The 20,359-nt window shown below is 43.7% G+C and overlaps 1 protein-coding gene across 4 annotated transcripts in view; it reads left to right on the forward strand.

The window, feature by feature from the left end:
- The window catches only part of TENM4 (teneurin transmembrane protein 4), a 427,958-nt gene that overhangs the window by 286,762 nt on the left and 120,837 nt on the right, over window positions 1–20,359 (forward strand). For 2 of the 4 annotated variants that reach the window (XM_065406816.1, XM_065406791.1), the window contains exons 13-15: window positions 2,547–2,732; window positions 8,838–8,864; window positions 15,775–15,921. In XM_065406816.1, coding sequence (XP_065262888.1) covers window positions 2,547–2,732; window positions 8,838–8,864; window positions 15,775–15,921 — 360 coding nt within the window. The remainder of the gene's footprint in view (window positions 1–2,546; window positions 2,733–8,837; window positions 8,865–15,774; window positions 15,922–20,359) is intronic. The other 2 variants (XM_065406800.1, XM_065406809.1) reach the window with 1 other exon arrangement.

The raw sequence follows: 20,359 nt of genomic DNA on the forward strand, positions 1-20,359 counted from the left end.
GTCACTTTTGAAAATGACACTTAAGGTCATGAGTCACTTCGGTGCTTCTGAAAATTGTAGCCAAAGTACATTATTAGAAATTGAAGTCTGTATGATTCAGCAGAAAGAGTTCAAGGAGCTGTGACTGACTGAAATGAAGGGAATTGGCTGGAGGAGAAGGGGTGGATCTAGGGTTGCCAACTCTCCAGGATTGGCCTGGAATTAAAGATTAATGTTTAATTAAAAATTACGTCATGTGACAAACTTCCAGGAATACATCCAACCAAAATTGCCAATCCTAGGTGGATCACTCGATAAATTGCTCTGCTCTTTTCATTCCCTCTGAAGCATCTGGCCAGCACTGGCTGCTGTCAGAAGACAGGATAGTGGGCTAGATGGACCATTGGTCTGACCCAGTATGGCCGTTCTTATATACTTATGTTCTTATTAAACGATTACAAACACATACATTGTAGTGTGTGGCAAACAGCTGGAAAGTTTGTAAGGCATTTTGAGAATGAGGTGTGTTCTACAAGGGCTAAGTATTATTATTTCTTACAGTAATTACTCTCTGTAAAGAGCTTTGAGTGCCTTGAAGGAAAGGGTCCATTTAATTGTAAGGTCGTAAAACCCCTGCTGGCTGGCTTTATGGACACGCCAAATCTCCCTCTCCAAATCAAAATGAACACAGCGGCCCCGGCAAGCATAGCAGAAGTGCCTCAAAGTCTCTGTATGTCTGAAGATCCCTGTCACTGGCAGTATTAATTAGAAAAAGACTAAGGCAAGCTTATATAAGGCTGAATTTCAGTCAGGTGTGATGTTAATGCAAGCTGAGTAGTCCTGAATGTTTTATGTGCAGTCAGTGACCTGAAGCAAATGGCTCGTATAATACCAGCCCCTTCCTCACCCACAAATGTCTAGGGCTAGATCCTGCCCCTAATATACTGAGGCACACAAAAGGGGAGAGATTGAAGCCATCCTGGGCTCCTTAGCCACCCTGGTGGGACAGAACAGGATGGCGTGCGTGGTGGGAGGGAAATGTGCTCTGTAGAGCACCTTACTGCACCTTAACATGAGAGTGTCATGCACGGTTCCTAGTGCCTGCTAGCAGCATACATTCCTAGGGCTGCGGGGGCCTCATAACACCCCGAGCAAGCTGATCCTTCCCCACTCAGCTGTGGCATGCTAACTGGTGCATTAGCCACTGCCCTGCCTGTCGAATACTTGGCTAGAATTCTGCCCAGCTCTGCACGGACGCACTGAAAGGAAAAATGTTCCTGTCCCCTCTCCCTATGCCCTCCTTCCTCTCCACCCTGTGAGGATTATAGCAGAGAGAGTCGTGTCCCTTGAAACGGACAGCAGCTAAGCGGGTGTTAAATACTGAACTGCTGGGCAGATTCAGCCCCATTCATATGTACTGTACAGAACTGCCAGGGAGTAGAGGGAGTCGTTAGTCTGAGAAGAAGTCGAGGTATTTGAACTCACATGTGGCTTGAAAGGGTGAGAGTGTCATTAGGTTTGTGTTACACAGATCGAAGGTAAGAAGTCAGTTGACCATTCCAGAGTCTGGTGAAGCAGCAATGGATGCATTTAATTTCATCTGCTGCGTAATGCCACTTTGGGGTTTGTTTGATTGTTTTCCTGTGAGCCAGTCTCCAATGATAATAGCAGAAATAGGCACTTACCGTCTGTGTCACGGATGTCTGGCCCCCTCCAGCCCTTTTTCCCCAGACCAATAATAAAATAAGATGTGGGTGAAAGGGGCCAGGTTTTAGGATTTTAGGGCCAGATTTTCAGAGATGCCAAGCACCCCAAGTCTCACCAGAGTCTATGAGAGCGGTGGGCACCTAATATGTGTACAGATAAGGCCTGCAGGGGCTGATCCTGCCAGGAGATGAGTGCCAAGGCATTGAGCATCCTCAGCTTCCAGTGACATCGGGGAACGTTGAGGACTCATAGCAGCCCCACAAGCAGCAGACTATAAATCTCATCAGATAAGAATATAGGCCCCTCAATGCCTGGAAGGGGATTTTTAATGAGGGAGTGGTAAAACCGACTCCTGGCTTCCCCCACAGAGAAAACCTACATAAAAATGTTCTTTATTAACGTTAACCAAAAATAAAAGAGGTGATTTCATGAATCACAGCCCCAGAATCATGGGCTAACAAGCTGCAAATAGACTTTGCCTGCACTTAACTTTATCATCAGTGATTTATCGGTGCATTGTTTTCACACTTAACCAGTTTTTAATTAAATTTGACTTTTATTCCGTTTGTTGGAAGAGCCTTCCCCTTTGGATGTGGTCAGCACAAAAGCTTGTGGAGTGTGATAGAATTCGAAAGCAAAGAGGAGGATCAATCACAGCAGACCTCTGCAATCCATGTCCGTCTCTTTTTTCTAATCTACTTATTAGATTCTTATTGTCAGAAAGGATTAGTGTTATGAGCGGCAGGAATTCCTTTCATTCCCCGTAAGGCGAGGTAGTGAAGTGTGGCTGCTTTGTTAACAATAACATTCTGGATTTCTCCCCCCGCACCCTGCCCCCTCTCTTTTCTCCTCTCCCACAGAGATTTGTGCAGCGGATTGCGGAGGACACGGCCTCTGTGTCGGAGGCACCTGCCGCTGCGAGGAGGGATGGATGGGCGCAGCCTGTGATCAGCGGGCGTGTCACCCACGCTGTAATGAGCACGGGACATGTCGGGATGGCAAATGTGAATGCAGCCCGGGCTGGAACGGAGAGCACTGCACTATTGGTAGGGGGAAAATACTTTTAAAAGAATAATTGAGGAGCAGGAAGAGGATGGGGGAGAAAAGAAGCATGCTGAATTGAATCTATGTGACTTAGTGTAGCATGAGCACCTTTGTTCTTGGATTTCAAGTTCTGACATCATACATTTTCATGTGGGAACAAGACAAAATGTCCTTTCATTTGGTGATGACCTGGTTAGATATATATATTTTTACTATCAGAGGTGAAATATACATATATAGTGTTTGATCTCTCAGACACAAGCTGACAAACCTTACCTAGAAGCTTCGGAAAATGCCCCACTTCTGACTCTTGTAAAAGGTCTTTTCATTGGCCTCCAAGACTCCTCTGTACTGTGATATCCGCTTATTCAGAAACATGCAGCCTGTTTTAAGTTTCTGTTACCCTGATTCACTCCATTATTTGCACAATTTATCAGTGACACGGAGAATTATATTCAGAAAATGTCTCGCTGATTTTCAAAGCTGTCTTGCTAATTCTCTCTCTGCCTCACTATCTCTCTAGTCATCTCACTTTTCTTTCTCACCATCTTCGTACATCTAATGCACCTGGCATTACCTTAAGCTCTGAACTTGTGGCGCACAGATCATTATTATTTATAAGGTGCCATCAATGTGCTTAACATTATAGAAAGTGGCACTGTCCCTGCCTTAAGACATCTGTGTGCTCATTAATAATGTGGTTCAGATTTACGCTGCCTCTTCATCTGAGTTAAGTTGACTCCCTGCAGCACCTTGCCTTTTCTTCTCTCTGAGTATCACAACGTTGCCCATTTGATCCCAGTTCAGTGGAGTTGCCTACATAACCTGTCCAAGTCACACGAGCACTAACATTAGTAGTATCCAGCCTACACTTAGAATTCACTAATGGGTCTCAGTGACACCAGAGTGGATCTGGCGTAGCTCAGCTGACGCCCAAGGAGTCACTCCAGATTTACACTAGTGTCACTAAGTGCAGAATTTGGCCCTCTGTTTTTTATCAGTTATTCTTAAATTCATTTGTCAGCATAGCTAAGCATCCAAGTTATCAGCCTGGGCACCATTCACACATGCAGAGATAGTCAGTAACTGAAGCATAATCACAAATACTTTAATTCCAGCAATAGGATAATGCAACAAACCATGTTTGTGGCTCAGTTCTGGCTAATGTCCCTCTACCACATTATGGTCTTCACAAACATCCCTAATGAAAAATGTCTGGCACTCAAAAACTCCCTACGACTCATTAGAAATTACATTCTGTTTTCTCTTCCACGTGCCTAACAGCTTTCAGCTCTTCCCATTAACAATGGGTGAAAATCCCTCTCACAAATGACTTTAAACTGAAAGGAAAGCAATCATGTGTTAATTGGGGAACCATGGTTGTATAATATTGTTTCATAGTTCTATTTATAGCACTCGGTTCACCAAACTGTAGACTTTGAGGTGATGGATTGCAACAAAAATTCATCATTGTCCTTGGTGAAAATACTTACATTTAGGGAAATGTCCTAAATCCAGAGGACAATTTGATTTGGGCTGTATTCATACACAAAAGTACCCAGTTCATACAGTGGATCTCATTCTATTAATGCTGATTCAAAAACAAAATACAAATTTCTTCGTAGTAATACAGAGAATGTGTGTGATACTTCAATCTGCAGCTGACATACCAAGATTGCTTTCAAACGGGTTTTACCTTTCACACTAATTAAAGTGACCATATTGTTTGCAGCACTCCTCATTCTTAGAATAGAGAGTCTACATTATCATGGCAAAGGCAAACACCGCAATGCAGCAAGCATCAAGATTTTAATGGCACCCACTGTACTTTCATACAGTACTACATTCCCACTGCAGTGCTGTCTGGGCTTTAGGAACCATCCCTTATTTTGAGTGCAGAAGTAATTCAGTTTCCTTCCCCCCGCCTACCCTCCAGATACTGTGTTTTAACAACAAATTTGTACATACACTCATGCCTCTGAAGCTGTAAACCATATTTCCTACGAATATTCATTGGTAATTGTATAATATAAAGGAGATCTGACAAAGTCATAAATATCCAAGGAAACTGAATGGCGTGTGAAGGAGTAATAAGCTAGTAATATTGGCACAGATGAAAGGACATTGACTTGGAATTACATTAAGTGTGTGGTAAGCATTCCCCTTGTCCTTGTGTAATTTCCCTGCATGGCAACATGTTCTGTTGACAGTAATCCCTTATATGTCTGTGTCGTTGCCCAGCCTGCATTAGCAATGAGAAGCATTAAACCCCATTGCTGAAGTAATTCTTTAATAATATTGCCATGTGTGCAGGTAACAGTGGTAGAAATGGATGATACAAGTAAAGGAAGTTTCTCCTTCCATTTCCTGTTGAGCACATATGAGAGTAAGAACTCCTTTTATTTTCTCGTTTACTGGGAAGGAATGAATAGGAAGCACTTTCTCATGCTACCAGGGAACTGTGATCCCAGTGGATTAATTTTGTTTGCTCATACAAAGAGTTACGTTACCAAGTATAGTAGCTTGATTGCTCACGTTCTGAGATTTCATTAGCGTAACCTCAGTTAATTCTCAACCAGGAAATTGATGCAGAAGCTTGTGTTCATCATCCTAATTCAGCAACCTTCCTTCATTCAGGCAAGAGGGTGGAACATAAAGTTGATTATATAACTGCAGGGATCTTTAAATCCTGCAGAATTACTTAATTTATTTACTCTGAATTCTTAAAACAGGAACTAAGGAACATACATAATGCAGCCCTCACTTGGTGGAGTCTCCACTACGTTAGAACATTTCCTTTGGCCCAAGTAAAGTAGCAACAATTAAATTTTGTTTTATTAGGCTCCACCACTCATCTGCCACCCACAGAGACCACTGGGCTTTCTAGGAGAACCTGAGTTTAAAGGTGAAATCCCTCCCCCTGCCTCCAAAGGGCCAAATTGTAGCTTGGCTCTGCATTGGGCCACTCCATAGGTTGATTGGGGTGATCCATGAGTGGACTACACGGTGTGACCAGGTTGTTGCTGGTGAGTCCAGAAATTGCATGGATCCATGGGAGTCTAGCCACAAACTTTGCATAATAGGTATAATGAACCACACCCATTGGCTATAGTACATGAGTGTTATGATTGCTCTGCATCCTGCCTCTGTGATGCAAGGGAAAGGTTCTACCTGGCAACTTGGACTTTACACAGGGGACTCAAATTTCATCCTCTATGTGAATTCCTCTGTGAAGCTGTTTACAAGTACATGATCCTGGAGGCTTTGGTGCAGATTATGTATTACCCTTCCTAGATGCACATGTAGGGTGACCAGATGTCCCGATTTTATAGGGACAGTCCTGATTTGGGGGTCTTTTTCTTATATAGGCTCCTATTAAACCCACACACACACACTCCCTGTCCCGATTTTTCACACTTGCTATCTGGTCATCCTACGTGGAGGAGCGGGCACAAGGAGTCTCCCATCCAGTTGCCACCCCTATACTGGAGTTAGGTATAGACACAGTCCTTGTGGGCTCTGAACACAAGACTGTAGTGCCACAGTCAGCTCTAGATTCTCCATAGCTGGTGGGGAGATGGTCCCTTCTCTGTACCAGCCAGCAGAGATAAGCCAGTGTGGGAGGGAAGAGGAGCACATGCTGCCCTCCGTAATTTTGGCTGAGAGCACCTGAATGCTGCATTGTCCCTCCATAGCAGTGAGATTTTATGGTGATGGGTGCCACAACGCGTATCTAGACAGACAAACAGACGTTATCCCTCCCAACATGGGCTGTTGCTTATGAGACAATCAGGCCTTGTTTTGTCTTACTTAGAGAAACTCCTGATTTTTAGAAATCTATCCTTTGGGATAGGCTTTCATCAATGCCTTTGCATAAATAATTACACACACTCTGAGTAGTCTGGGCTGTAATCAGTGCCTCTCAGTTTCTACTTGAGCAGCTGGACTCCAAACAAGACACATTAAGCCAGGATTCTGTTCTCTATGGGGTAAAAGTTCTAGGCTACCGTCAGACCAGAACTCTAGGTATTCAGATGTCTGAGCATGCTAGAGTGTTTGGCCCTATCTGCAGTAGAAACTGAGCTGTGTTTGACAACCAGTCTCACGACTGAACACAGTGTGATGTTTTCCATGGAGAGGATCAACCCATGGTCAGCACCCACTGCACAGGTATGTTTGATGCCTCGTTCCAACGCTTTCTGCATCAGCTTTAAACAGAGGTTGGCCCTGGATGAGGCGGGGAATTGTAATTGACATTGGATACCAAACATGGGTCAGCTTCAAGGGCTGACACGGCCTTTGTCAGTATCACTATGGCATAAACTCATGTTATCTCCACTTGCTAAGCACATAAGGGCTGCATGCTGCCCTCTCACTTACATTTATGTTAGACCACTTTAACTCCAGTGACTTCATTGACGCTGTACCCGATTTACTCGGGTGAAAGGCAGAACAGGAGCAGGCCACGTTTAGAGCACCCATTGCTCCTTTCCTAAGCTCATTCTACATGCCCGTTGTACAGAGTCCCTTTGCACCTTTCCAAAGGAGTGCCCACAGCTGATCCACTGACACGTGCATGGGAACAACATAAGTTCAGGGTGAAATATTTATGTCTGAATCTACTACTGTGGCATAAGTTTGGGGCCACATACGAGATATTCTCGTATGAGGCTGCATTGTTCTTCAAGCCATCTAAGTTAAAAGGTAACATCTGCAAATAATTGGTCTAGCTGGCCTGGCAACTCCCTCCATTTTTTTCCCCTGTAAACATTTTCACATCTGAAAATTTCAGCTGTGAGGCAAAACTTTGGCCAAGGTTTTGTATGTTGGGCCGCTCTGCATTTTTAAACCAGAATCGCCCATTCCTGGACTTCTGCAGCTATCCGGGCTGGTAAGCAAAGCTGTGCTGCATGTATTCAATCCTTCTCTGTAGGAGTGATTTGTGAACCGCACTCCGTTGGTGTCTAACTCTGGGAATGAAGACCCTCTTAGCTCACTTACAAAAGTGGGCTTGTGCTTCCACTAACCCATTAGACTTACAGGATTCTAGATTCAAAGGGGCGGGGGGAGAAATCCTGCTTAAGGTTTGTGACCCTCTACTTGGGTGGTCTCCATGAACCGATCTGAAATGAGAAACTCCCCCTTAGGGTGCAAGGACTCCTCTGAGCGCAAGATCACAGGGAGCTTCGGAATAGTGCTGGAACTGGAGAAATAACGTTTAACAGCTCTTACTTAACAACAGTTGTGGGAGCAAAGGGTTTGAGGGAGGGAGCAAAAGAGAGAAAAGCAGAAAATTCCCCCAAGCATCTTTGTTAACAGAGATCAACTGATGTTAAGAGAAGGAGTGTGGTCTGCTGGCTAGAGCAGAGAGCTGCAAGTCATGATTTCTGTGTTCTATTTTTGCCTCTGCCACTGACTTCTTGTGTGAACTTGGGCAGACCGATTAGGTAGCAGTTTTCAAAGGCACTCTACTCCTATTGACTTGCAATGAGAATTGGGCACATGACTGCCCTGTATGCCTCCACAACCTCTCAGTACTTCACTTTATCTCTCCTTACATTGGGTGTATTAACACTTACCTTCCTTGCAGAGCTGTTGTGAAGTTAGTTTAATTTTCGAAAGCAAATGAAAATCTTGGGCTGTATAAATGCAATATGTTATCAGATCCAAAAGTAAAAGACTTTCCAATTCCAATAGGGCCACAGGGGAACAAGGCATCTTTGTTAAGAAAATGTGATGCTGTTAGGCAAGGTGGAAGAATTTTGGAAAGACACTGTTTTTCCTATCGCAGAGGTGGGTTGTTGCAAGCGATCAGAACCTTACAATGTTCTGCCATTTATTTTTACCTTCCTGTTTCTCTTGCTGAGCTTATTGAATCCCTGCAACCAGACTAAATGGATGATTGAACACAGCCTTCCTCAGTTCTTTGATTGAGAATAGTTTTGTTCCACCCTTTCCTTCCTTCTCCTCTCCCCACAATAAAAGTTTTTTCTTTTAATATCATAGCAAACTTTCCTGTGCCTTTCTTTGCACCTGCACAATCTCATAGTAAGCTGTACTGCACTTATTCAATCCTACCTTAAATGTCCTGTCTTTTATCTCCCAAGCTCACTATCTGGATAAGGTAGTGAAAGGTATGGTCTTCCTTCCTCTTTTTTCCTGTTGTCTTTGTGTTTTTTTTAAAAATATGCACTGTGAACATGCTGTCTTGAGGTTGCATCTTTTACTCATTGTCACAAATCTTTCATTAATACCTGGAAGGGTGAACGTTCCGGTCATTTCGGTAGGAAATGTGTCTGGAGCGTCATCCTTTGTAGATGCTGTGATCTCGTGTTAACATTATATCAGTGTACCCTTCCTCTCTCCCTCCCCTCCACAACATCTCTCATCCCCACCCCACCCAGCCAGGTAATCAAAGTCAGGAGGAAAAAAAACATGTCTGCAATACAGCAGGTGCCCTACGCAGCGTTTGTTTTATTAAATGTATATGATCCATATGGTAACAAGCAGGTGAGTGTGTTTTCTGTATGAAGTCTCTAGGTTTTGATCTTTAGGTGAGAAATCTTCCTGGGGTGCTTAAGGGGAGATATTTTTCTTTATATGAAAATGCTATGGTCTTTGGGCCAGATCCTCCAGTTGTGTAAATCAGTAAAATTCCATTGAAGTTAATGGAGTTGTATTGATTTACACCAGCTGAATATCTGGCCCTACATGCCTATTTGTATTGGTAAAACAAATCTGGGGCCTGATTCTGATCTCATCTTGGTGTCAATCAGAAGAAAACAGAGTGGCACTGTTAGGAAACCAGTGCAATTGTTTTTCACACCAAATTTCCATATTCAAAACACTCAGTTGTTCCTATCTCAGAGCTGCAATTCATTATCTGATTTAATTTATGAAATTGTAGCTGTAGCAGCCAAATTGACTTTTAATTAGAAATATTGACTGCAGTCCCAAAATATGCAATAACTATATAAGATGCCGAGACAATGAACATTTCCCACATAAGTATAACAAACGGACAATAAATGTGATTGAGTAGGACACAAATGTCCTTCTAGGTGGCTGCTGATACCACACAGAACAGTCAGTTTGCCATTAAAAAAAAACAGCTCAAGGGACGCTCTTTCTACCACTAAATTTAGACTTCAAGATCCTTTACGGTTGTGAGCAATCAGAAATGGTAACCAACCATTAGAGGTTCATGGAGAAGGACAAACATGCCAAAATTTTGGTCCGGTGAATGGTTAAAATGAAGGGTCTGTCTTTAGGCTTTAAGTGTGTGACAAGAAACATGGTGGTCCTGACAGCTGCACTTCTCCAGATGAATGTATGACCTGGTATCTGTTTCCTGCTTCATTTGATATTAAAGTGCATGTTCAAGTAGAACCACAAATAGGGAAAGTCTCTGAGTGGCCAGCCACATATTAATGATAAGGAAATGTCAATGGTTTCAACAACTGATTAGTCCTTTCGTGAGAGAGCAGCACCAATGAGCAGTGTCTGTTCCTGAATCTATGGCTTTAGATTGACTATCTATTCAGTGGCAGTTAATTTTCTCTAATTGCAAGGGTCAATGAAACACTCTTGACTTGCTTTAAACTAAAAAAAATAGGGGGTCTTTGTTAGATTAAGGAGTGGGGCTCCTTGTCTTTCTTTATGGAGTAGCAGGGGTGGCATTCTTAAAAGAATATATATAGGTCAGCACTAGGTGTGATCAGAACCTCTTGCTAATGTTGTACATGTCAGTGCTTTGCATTTCAAAAACTCTCAGGATTTCTTCCTTTCATCTCCATTTGCACTGGAGAAGATTGGATCAAAGGGTAGCAGATAAGAACCAAGGGGTAACAGAAGATGAAAAATCATCTTGCAGAGCCAGGGCCGGCTCCAGCATTTCTGCCGCCCCAAGCCAAAAAAAAAAAAAAAGCCGCGATCGCAATCGGCGGCGGCAATTGGAAAAAAAAAAAAAAAGCAAGCCGCGATCGGCGGCGGCAGTTCAGCGACAGGTCCTTCGCTCCTAGAGGGAGTGAGGGACCTGCCGCCCCCGAATTGCCGCAGGTGCCGCCCCTCTCCCTTGGCCGCCCCAAGCACCTGCTTGTTAAGCTGGTGCCTGGAGCCGGCCCTGTGCAGAGCCTCTCTCCTTGAGATTCAGGGACCTGAGGTAATGAGTAGCACCCCGCACTGTCCCATTTTTTAAAATGTCTTCTACAAATATACCCTCTTGGTCTGGACAGTCTTTTGACTGATTCTGATTGCTAGGAATAAAGGGATGTTGTACTTACTGATTTTTGCAGTGAGTAACGGGTTAAGCAACATATGAATAAACCATTCGCTTGCCATTTACATTGCATTCCCTCCTTTGGAAGGATTAGCAATAGCTGAATCTTTCAACGTACATGATTTTTACTTGGCTAAATGCACCGTGTGCAATTTTCAGAATTACGTTTCTCATGCCATTTTGGCTTTCTTAATTATTAACATGTTTCTAGTTGAAATCCCTCCCCAGCAGTCCTGGCTTATTGAGGTTGAATAGGATTGACTGCTGGCTTTCCTACTGTTTTAATGTAAACCAGTGAGTCAGTCAAGACTCTAGACTAGGCCTCCTCTTGTTTCAAAGGGGGAGAGCAAATTTCAGGAGCAAACTTCAACATGGTTAAAACCAAGAAGCTCTTCACTAACAAAGGGCTGTACTGAAATCAGTTCATCTTATCACTGGCACTGGGCCCTCCAGACTAAAGTTCAGAATTGATAGTGGTCTCCCTTAAAAGTTCATTCTGTTTGGAAGTTTCTCCTTGTTTGAGAGAGTTTCCCTATATCCTAAATGACACTGGAACAGATAATATCACTCAGGATAATTCATACCTGGTTACTGGTGAATAACTCTCATCCGAAAAGTTAATCACCTAAATCCATAGGAAGGCCCCTAAGTAAATGGTCTGATATTCAAAGGTGCTGCACATCCACATCTCCCTTTGAAGTCAGTGAATTTTGTTGAGGGTTCAGGTCTTCTGAAAATCAGTTCACTTATTTTGGTGCATAACTCTATGCACCCAAGTTTGAGAAGTGCTGAATTCACAGCTCCCGGTGCAGTCACTTGCCGAATCCTACTTGCCGTACTTGCCCAATTAGTATGGGTGAGTGAGATTAGTATGAGTGAGACAAGTAAGATTAAGCCTTAATATACTAGGAACCATCTGATTTTGGGCTCCTTCATCCCTCTCTTAGTAGGATCACTCTGCTGGCCCATTGGTTAAGTGGTTTTCAAAACATTTTACTGTGTTCCCATTGTATGGAAAGATCTGTTAATACTTTGCTTTCCCTTGGAGCACACAGAATTTTTCTAGATAACTTTAAAGTTATTGTTCTTGTTTGCAACTACTGGTTGCATTCCTCGGAGTTGCATCCAGCTGCGGTCACCTGGATTCAGAACTCCCCAAGGTCTGGTGAGACACATCAGGAGGTGCATCAGTGCCTTTTTTGCAGCCTGACAGGGGAAAGACAAAGAAGAGAATAAATTAATTCTCCTGACGCTACTTGAAGATCAAACCTGAGTAAGTCTTATCCCTTAAGCCCAATTTTATATGGCAATGAGGCTTAACTTGAAGGAAGTCCCAACTACACTTAGTTTATAATTGAGACTAATTAGGGGGCCTTAATTTTTCAGATCATTAACAGGATGTTATTCTGGCTACCAATCTTAAAATGGCAGAGTAATCTCTCGCTAGTTCTGGTGAACGTCCCTGTGATAGTATGACATTCATTTTTGTCTAGTTGAAACAAGTCTCTTTTTTTCCAGTGTACTCCTGGTCTAGGCTGCTTTTTGCATGGTATGCTTGAAGTCCCCATGGATGGGCAAAGCTGCCTCCCCTTTTCTCTTAAGACCAGTTTTTATAGCAACATCTGCAAGTGGTTTCAATTAGAAACCCACATAGGGCCCAGTCTTGCACTACCGACTCAGGTAAAGCTCCCATTGACTCCAGTGAGATCTCTACAGATTTAGGGACAGCAGAAATAGGTCCTTAAATGTTTTTTTTTTCCCTAAAGCCCCGTTCAGTTTTTAAATTCCCTCTCCCGCCCAAACTTCAGTTAATAAAAACTAGCAGGCAAAAGCACCAACCATCAGAGATCACGCAAAACACAGTGGCCTGGATCTGAGGGGAGCATACAGCATATGTATATTCCAGCACTGTTGATAGTGCTTCTTAAACACCAGATTATCTTGTGGATTTAGTACAGAGGTTTTATCATAGAATATCAGGGTTGGAAGGGACCTCAGAAGATCATCTAGTCCAACCCCCTGCTCAAAGCAGGACCAATCCCTAAACAGATTTTTGCCCCAGATCCCTAAATGGCCCCCTCAAGGATTGAACTCACCACCCTGGGTTTAGCAGGCCAATGCTCAAACCACTGAGCTATCCCTCCCCCTGAAAGGTTCACTTGTGTTGTCATTTCTTAGCATTCTTTACTGTGCAGGGCTATTGTGGAATGCATAATACTGTGGGTACTCATATCCATGGTGTGGTGACCATAGCCACATCATACCCTGCAGAGACACATAATAAATAGAATTTATTATGCACCTTGCCTGCCCTCTGCCCACCAATCCATCTCCTCTGGGTGCTAGTCCAACATTCCAGATTTCTGAGTCCCGGCAAGCAGCCCCAGTTGGGTTTTTTTAAGCCAAACTGAGAGACAAGTGTTTCTTCCTTCACCCCTAAATTTCCCCTCCTGACCTGTGTCCCAGGATGGAGAGGATTCACTCTTCCACTCCCATTTCGGTATGTTAAAACATCGCAACCTTAGTGTCTGAAATCTTACAGTTTGGCAGGGTTAGGAAGAGGAGCTTTATCCCACTGGGAAAGGGAGATTCCCAGCTTCCCAATGGAACATTAGCACTTGCTCCTGGCCCTGGAAGGGCCCAAGATACTATACGTTAGAGTACTGACATTGTGTATATCACACACATACACACACTTTACTGGGGTGAGTTTTTCTATCCATCTTCTTTCCAAGCCACTTGTCATGGTTTCCTTGGATTCAACTGAACAAGGTTCAGTGGGAGCCATGAAAATCCATTCAAGTTGTTGTAAAATAGGTTTTATATCTATATAAACACGTAGGAAATTACATCCAAAAGATGGTTAAAAGAATGTTAAGGCTGCAAAGTCAAGCTCTCAAAAGTGAGGAAATGACAGAATTAAGGTTTAATTACATAATCACATGTTTTTTCTTCAGGACCCCTGCCTCGTTCAGTGCACAGGATAGACTGTGCTCACTGAATGAGCAGTTATTCACTGTTTCTTTTTATCCTCATCGTCCAGTGTGTGGGCCCATTTGTTGTTTACTGTGCAGGATCCAAGCCCTGCACTGAATACAGAATTATTAATTTCCCCATAGAGTTTTCTGTGACACTTTTAACACACACACACACACACACACACACACAATCCTCTGGCGCTGGTCCCTCCCCTTCTGCAGGGAAATTCTTGTTCTGCCTCTCCACCCTTAGGATGGAGTATGTGCAGTTGCTGTGGGTGGATGCAGCATGTGGAGTCCAGTTGACACATAGCAGCTGTGAGGGGGATGGAGCATGCTCAGTGAGGCAGAATCTCTGGAAAATTTAGCTGCTGGACTTTACTGAGCATGTGCAGAATGTGTGTGTATGGGGGGTTGTTAGAGCCTTATAACTTGGACAAATTTGAGCAGATATTCATGGTGACGGCACATCCACAGCTCTGACACCAGGATGACCCCCTGCCAAATTTCAAGTCAGTGCTCCAAAGCATGGGGACACTAGAGTTTGTCAATGAGACTATAGTAAGATTTTTTTTTAACGTGGGCAAACAACATATTTTGTTGCTAATCTTGTTCTTGGAAATTGCTGAATCTTTTTAGCTGAAACTTAAAAAATAATCAGTCTGAGACAGACATTGGGCATGGAAAATTTCAGCTCAAATGTCTAAAGTTTGGCAAAGTTACAAGCTGCTGAAGACAGGGCTATATAATGGGACATGTCAAGCAGCCTTGACGTTAGACAGAGCTGCCAGTTCTGCCTATAATAACACACACACACACACATACACACACACACACACACACTTACTTTAGAGGAGTGACATACTATGTGTGTGTGTGTGTGTGTGTGTGTGTGTGTGTGTGTGTGTGTGTGTGTGTGTGTGTGTGTGTGTGTGTGTGTGTAAAGATAAAAAGGTCCTTTTTAAAGAGTTTTCCTGGCTTCCTCTGGTGCTTGTTCAATTGGACCCATGCAAAGTAAGGCAACTGCCTTTGAAAGCAGATGGATAGAAAAAATAGTTTCAGTAAGTGTTTAAATTTCTATAAAACAGATCTTACAAACTGAAATGGCGCTTCTGGAACCTGTGCAGAGTACATGAGGGCGTGGTGTGGTCAGAATGCTCTACCAGCACTTGTATGGGATGACTTATATAACTCACTCATGGCCCTGCCTCTTGGGAACAATGCAATCATCCCAAAGTCATGTTGATAAACTCTTCATACTACAACTCACAATCATGTAGTCTCTCTTCACAGACAGATAAGCCAAGTCACTGTGCCAGCTTGCCAGACTGAGATTCATGGCTGTACCTTCCAGAGCCCACTGCCTCCCAGGCGGTGCTGAGAACTCTAACCCGCCATGGAGTTTGGGTTACACCAAGCCCTGCTCTTGCAAGGCAACCCAAAGTGTAGGGTGGATTGCTGCATGTGTTGCAAGAGAATCAGGAAAGCAGACTGCATCCCCACCCCAGAAATCCATCATTGCAGCAGAGGTGGGGAGCCGTGAGTTGTAGTCACTAAAGCTTGAAGTACAATGAATGTAATACCCTTCTCTTATTCTACAGTCCCCATTGATTCTGGATGGCAAAAGAAGCAGGAAACCTTAGAAATGGGAGAGGAGAGATAGGTAGAAGGCAAAGAAAAAAGCTGTTTTAAGAGGTTCCCCAGCCACGTTTCCAGGTTGTCTTTCTATGTCCCTAGTCCCCCTAACACCTTCCAGTGCATTAGAATGTGTGATTGTTTGCCTTGCAGAGGGTTGCCCTGGACTGTGTAATGGCAATGGCAGATGCACTCTGGACATGAATGGCTGGCACTGTGTCTGCCAGCTGGGCTGGAGAGGAGCAGGCTGTGATACTTCCATGGAGACAGCATGCGGCGATGGAAAAGACAACGATGGAGGTAGGATGAAAGTGCATGTGATTTATCAGGCTTCACAGAGCCTTACACTGCTTCTCTTAGCAAGGCCAAGAGCCAGCTGGGGGGACTCTAGGGTGCAGAAGATCCTTGTTCTTGACAGCTGATGGAGAATGGATAGTGAACTTTGCCAGACTAATTCTGCCATATTTTATATTAATTTAAATTGAATTAATTGGGTGCAGGGGTCTGAGGTTTGTTTATCCTCACAATAGGCACAGCACAGTCAGTGGCAGTGCAGGCTTCCCTCCACCCCACTCCACCTTTGTGCCTGAGCCATGACACAGAGGGGTGAGTTTCCCTGTCTGTTTGAAACCTGGCCTCTCTCCTGAGACTGCCACCAAGGGTCCTTACTCACTTGGGATGGATGTGAAGCCGCAACCTAGAGGCTTAACTAGCTGATCCCCAAACCACCCAGTCCCTCTCAGTCCACATTTTATTGATTCCAGTTCTATACATAATGAGTCAGGCATGAGAATAATAGCTCAGCGTAATTCAGAGTTAATGTTCAGAGTTATCTCATTACAAAGGAAACCTTGGAACAGTGTGAAGGTTTGAATTAGAGGGCTGGAGATGAGATATTAAATTTGAGGCATAAGGGAGACTGCATAATTTGTTTTGTTGTCACTCAGCAAAAAGCTCTGTTAACCACAGTCCGGGCCAGGACCCAGACCGTGAAATGCAGACTGCGTTTTGCACGTGTCTTGTTTTATCGTATTAACAAGAACAGTACAGTTTTTTTTTTTAAAGGCCAACCCTGTGATTATCGACTTCACAGGGACCGGGCTTCTGATCGAATATTTAAAATGCCTTTGTACATCTGGCATGGTAAATGGACCAAATTGTCCCCTTAGAAAGATGTGGGAGGGGGGAACCCAGTGCCCCATACAAAGAGTACAAGCTGTAGAACAAAGGCCGCTTATTCCCTCAGATGAAACCAAATACCACTGTATTAGTTCTTTCTATTTACAGCTGACACAAGGCACCAATAAAGTTCGCCACACCACATGTGTAAAAATATGGTAAATATATCCAAGCATAATCCTAGCTTCTGTGGGAAAAAAATGTCGTTTCTTGGAGAGAGGGCAAAAAAATCTCAGAGGTAATCCAGCCCAGAGCAAATGGAGCCCATAAACATAACATCAAAAAGAGCGTGATCAGACATTGGCTCTGTGGGGATGTAGTCAGAGATTCCATGGTCTGAGGTGTTCACTTCTTATGTGGTGACTCATTGGGTTATCCATTTCAAAGGAACTGTTGATTACCTTGTCAGCCAACAAGGCAACAGATGTAGACTGGAGAAGCAAAAGGTGAGTGCTGTGTTTATCCTGCGATAAATGCCATCCCCCATCCTGGGGACAGCTGGAGATCACTAGCTTGAAGACACCCCCTGCACCAAGAGCCGAGAGGGAGGATGGCATAGACACTATGACAGTGGCTCCATGCAGGGGGATCCTCGGGGCTAGATCTGCCAGCTTTCCTGCTGCATTGCTGGGATTGTGCAAAGCAGCCAGAGTGATAGATCTGACCCATGGTCTTTAAACCTGTTACTTGAAAAATCAGCTTCTGCTCTGTACAGCAAGATAACTGGGAAAAGATGTTCAGTGGCTCACGCTAACGGCTTGTTGATCTGCAGTCCCTATCAGCGGCAGTGAGACCTGCACCACCCCTGTGGGATCTCCCAGGGGGATTGTGCCTCAGACAATCACATTGACCCCCACTGAAGGAGCATGGGCCAGAGTGGCCTCTGCTTCACCCTTTCAGGGAGCACAATGCGCTGGCACCCAGAGTGTAGGGGTGCCAGATCCCTGTCTCCTACAGGAAGGATAGCATTAGTGCTCATAAATGATCTGGGGAAAGGGGTAAAACAGTGAGAGAGCAAAATTTGCAGACTGTAAAAAACTACTTGAGATAGTTAAGTCCAAAGCAGACTGCGAAGAGTTACAAAGGGACCTCACAAAACTGGGTAACAAAATGGCAGATGAAATGCAGTGTTGATAAATGCAAAGTAATGTACATTGGAAAACATAATCCCAATTATACATATAAAAGGATGGGGTCTAAATTAGCTGTTACCTCTCAAGAAAGAGATCTTGGAGTCGTTGGTGGATAGTTCTCTGAAAGCATCCACTCATTGTGACGCAGCAGTCAAAAAAGCGAACAGAATGTTAAGAACCATTAGGACAGGGATAGATAAGACAGAAAATATCATAATGCCACTATATGAATCCATGGTACACTCACACCCTGAATACTGCATGCAGATCTGGTTGCCCCATCTCAAAAAAGATATATTAGAATTGGAAAGGGTACAAAGAAAGACAACAAAAATGATTAGGAGTATGGAACAACTTCCACATGAGGCGAGATTAAAAAGACTGGGACTTTTCATCTTGGAAAAGAGGTGACTAAGTGGGGATATGATAGAGGTCTATATTATCATGAATGGTGTGGAGAAAGCGAATAAGGAAGTGTTATTTACCCCTTCACATAACACAAAAACCAGGGGTCACCCAATTAAATTAATAGGCAGCAGGTTTAAAACAAACAAAATGAAGTAGTACTTCACACAACACACAGTCAACCTGTGCAACTCATTGCCAGGGGATGTTGTGAAGGCCAAAACTATAACGGGGTTCAAAAAAGAATTAGATAAGTTCCTGGAGGATAGGTCCATCTATGGCTATTAACCAAGCTGGTCAGGGATGCAAACCCGTGCTCAGGGTGTCCCTAGCCTCTAATTGCCAGAAATTGGGAGTGGATGACGGGATGGATCACTCAATAATTGCCTGTTCTGTTTATTCCCTCTGAAGCACCTGGCATTGGCCACTGTCGTAAGACAGGATACTGGGCTAGATGGACCATTGGTCTGACCCACTATGGCTGTTCTTATGTTCTCTTGGGGTGCGAGGACTAGAGTGGTTTATTTCCACCTTTCCTCACATGCCAGTAGAGGGCTAATTTCAGTCTAGCCTTTAAATATTCATCTGTGCATGTGTTTAAACCAAGAGTCAGTTTGGGTCATATTTTTGAAGGTATTTTGTGCCTAACTCCCATTGAAATCAATGGGAATTAGGCATCTAAATGTTTGTTTGTTTGTTTGTTAAATCTGGCCCTTTGTTCCCAGAACAGCTTCTGTATATGCAGAAGTTTCTCATACAAGAATTGTGATATGCATTGACTCCTGTTCACAGTAAGTGGCGTTTCACTCTGCCCGAGTTCACCATTCAGCTGGTTCTAATGCAGTGGTACAGTGCAGAACACTGCCACTGGAAATTCCTTACTGTAATGGGAGCTGGAGTTAAAAAAATGGCTTCAGGTCCTGGGGAAGTCGGACTCCATGGGAGACAGGTAACAGAAACTCTTCAGTAAAGGGGAAGGCTGTTTGGCCCCAGAGAAGCAGTGACAAGCTATGGCAGGAGTAAGAGATGGTCTCAGTGAAAGAGAATCTTTGTCCCATTTAGAACAATGATATTGCCAGGAAAAATCCCAAGAAAAATGTGTCATTGGGCTGGCCTGGCAGTACTGTTTTAACACGGTGGGTCTAATCCTGCTTTCAGTTACATTTCAGTGGCATTGCATCAGGTTTTACACCGGAGCTGGTATTTATTCCAGGGTCATTGCAGGGAAAACAGCAGAAAATGAATCACCTTTAACAATCCAGAGCAGTTAAGGTTACAAGGGTTTTGCAGGCTGCACCCAAGGAGTCACAAAATTTATTACAGCAAACTGCAGAAGTTTTCTAAAAATGTGCACAGAGAGGAAGATCCTAGAATGACTCTTTTGCCATTGTTCTGTGTTACATAACCATTCTATATCAGGAGTGCGGACACTGGCAGGTCTGCATGCTTATAACAGTGCAGACCTGGAAGCCTTAAGTAGCCAAGGAAACTAATTGCCCCATGATAGGACCTGGAAGCTGATTTAAAGGCCCTCGTAAAACCTTGAGCCTTAAGGGAGAATATAGGGACCATTACCTTCCTGGAAAATAGATTTCCTACCAGCAATCACCTCTGTCAGGGATCGAGTCTGGGAGAATATCCTACCCAACTCACAGACATGCTGCATATGAGCAAACCTGCATCAGCAATCTATTTTGGGGGAGCTTTCCCCCTGCACGAATCACTCTATATTAACAGCTGGAGCTTTAGAAATGTTTGGCTAGTTGAGCAATTTTATTGTCTAAGCATCTTCCAGTGCCCTGAGTTCTTAGGAGAACTATCAATATTAAGCTAGAAATCTCCTTTTTGCCAAAAGTTTCTGTCCAATTCACATGTTAACTTTGGGTTGAGGGATTCATCACTGGTCCTGAATTTATCTGAGGAAGCTAGGTCAGTACCTGGGAAGGGAGGATTCTAGGGTCTGCAAGTAGAGGTGCCGGTTATCTGGAAAGTGGCTGTCTTTTGAGTCAATATTTAACCAG

This window comes from Emys orbicularis, chromosome 1, assembly GCF_028017835.1.
Source record: "Emys orbicularis isolate rEmyOrb1 chromosome 1, rEmyOrb1.hap1, whole genome shotgun sequence".
NCBI classification, from domain to species: Eukaryota; Metazoa; Chordata; order Testudines; family Emydidae; genus Emys; species Emys orbicularis.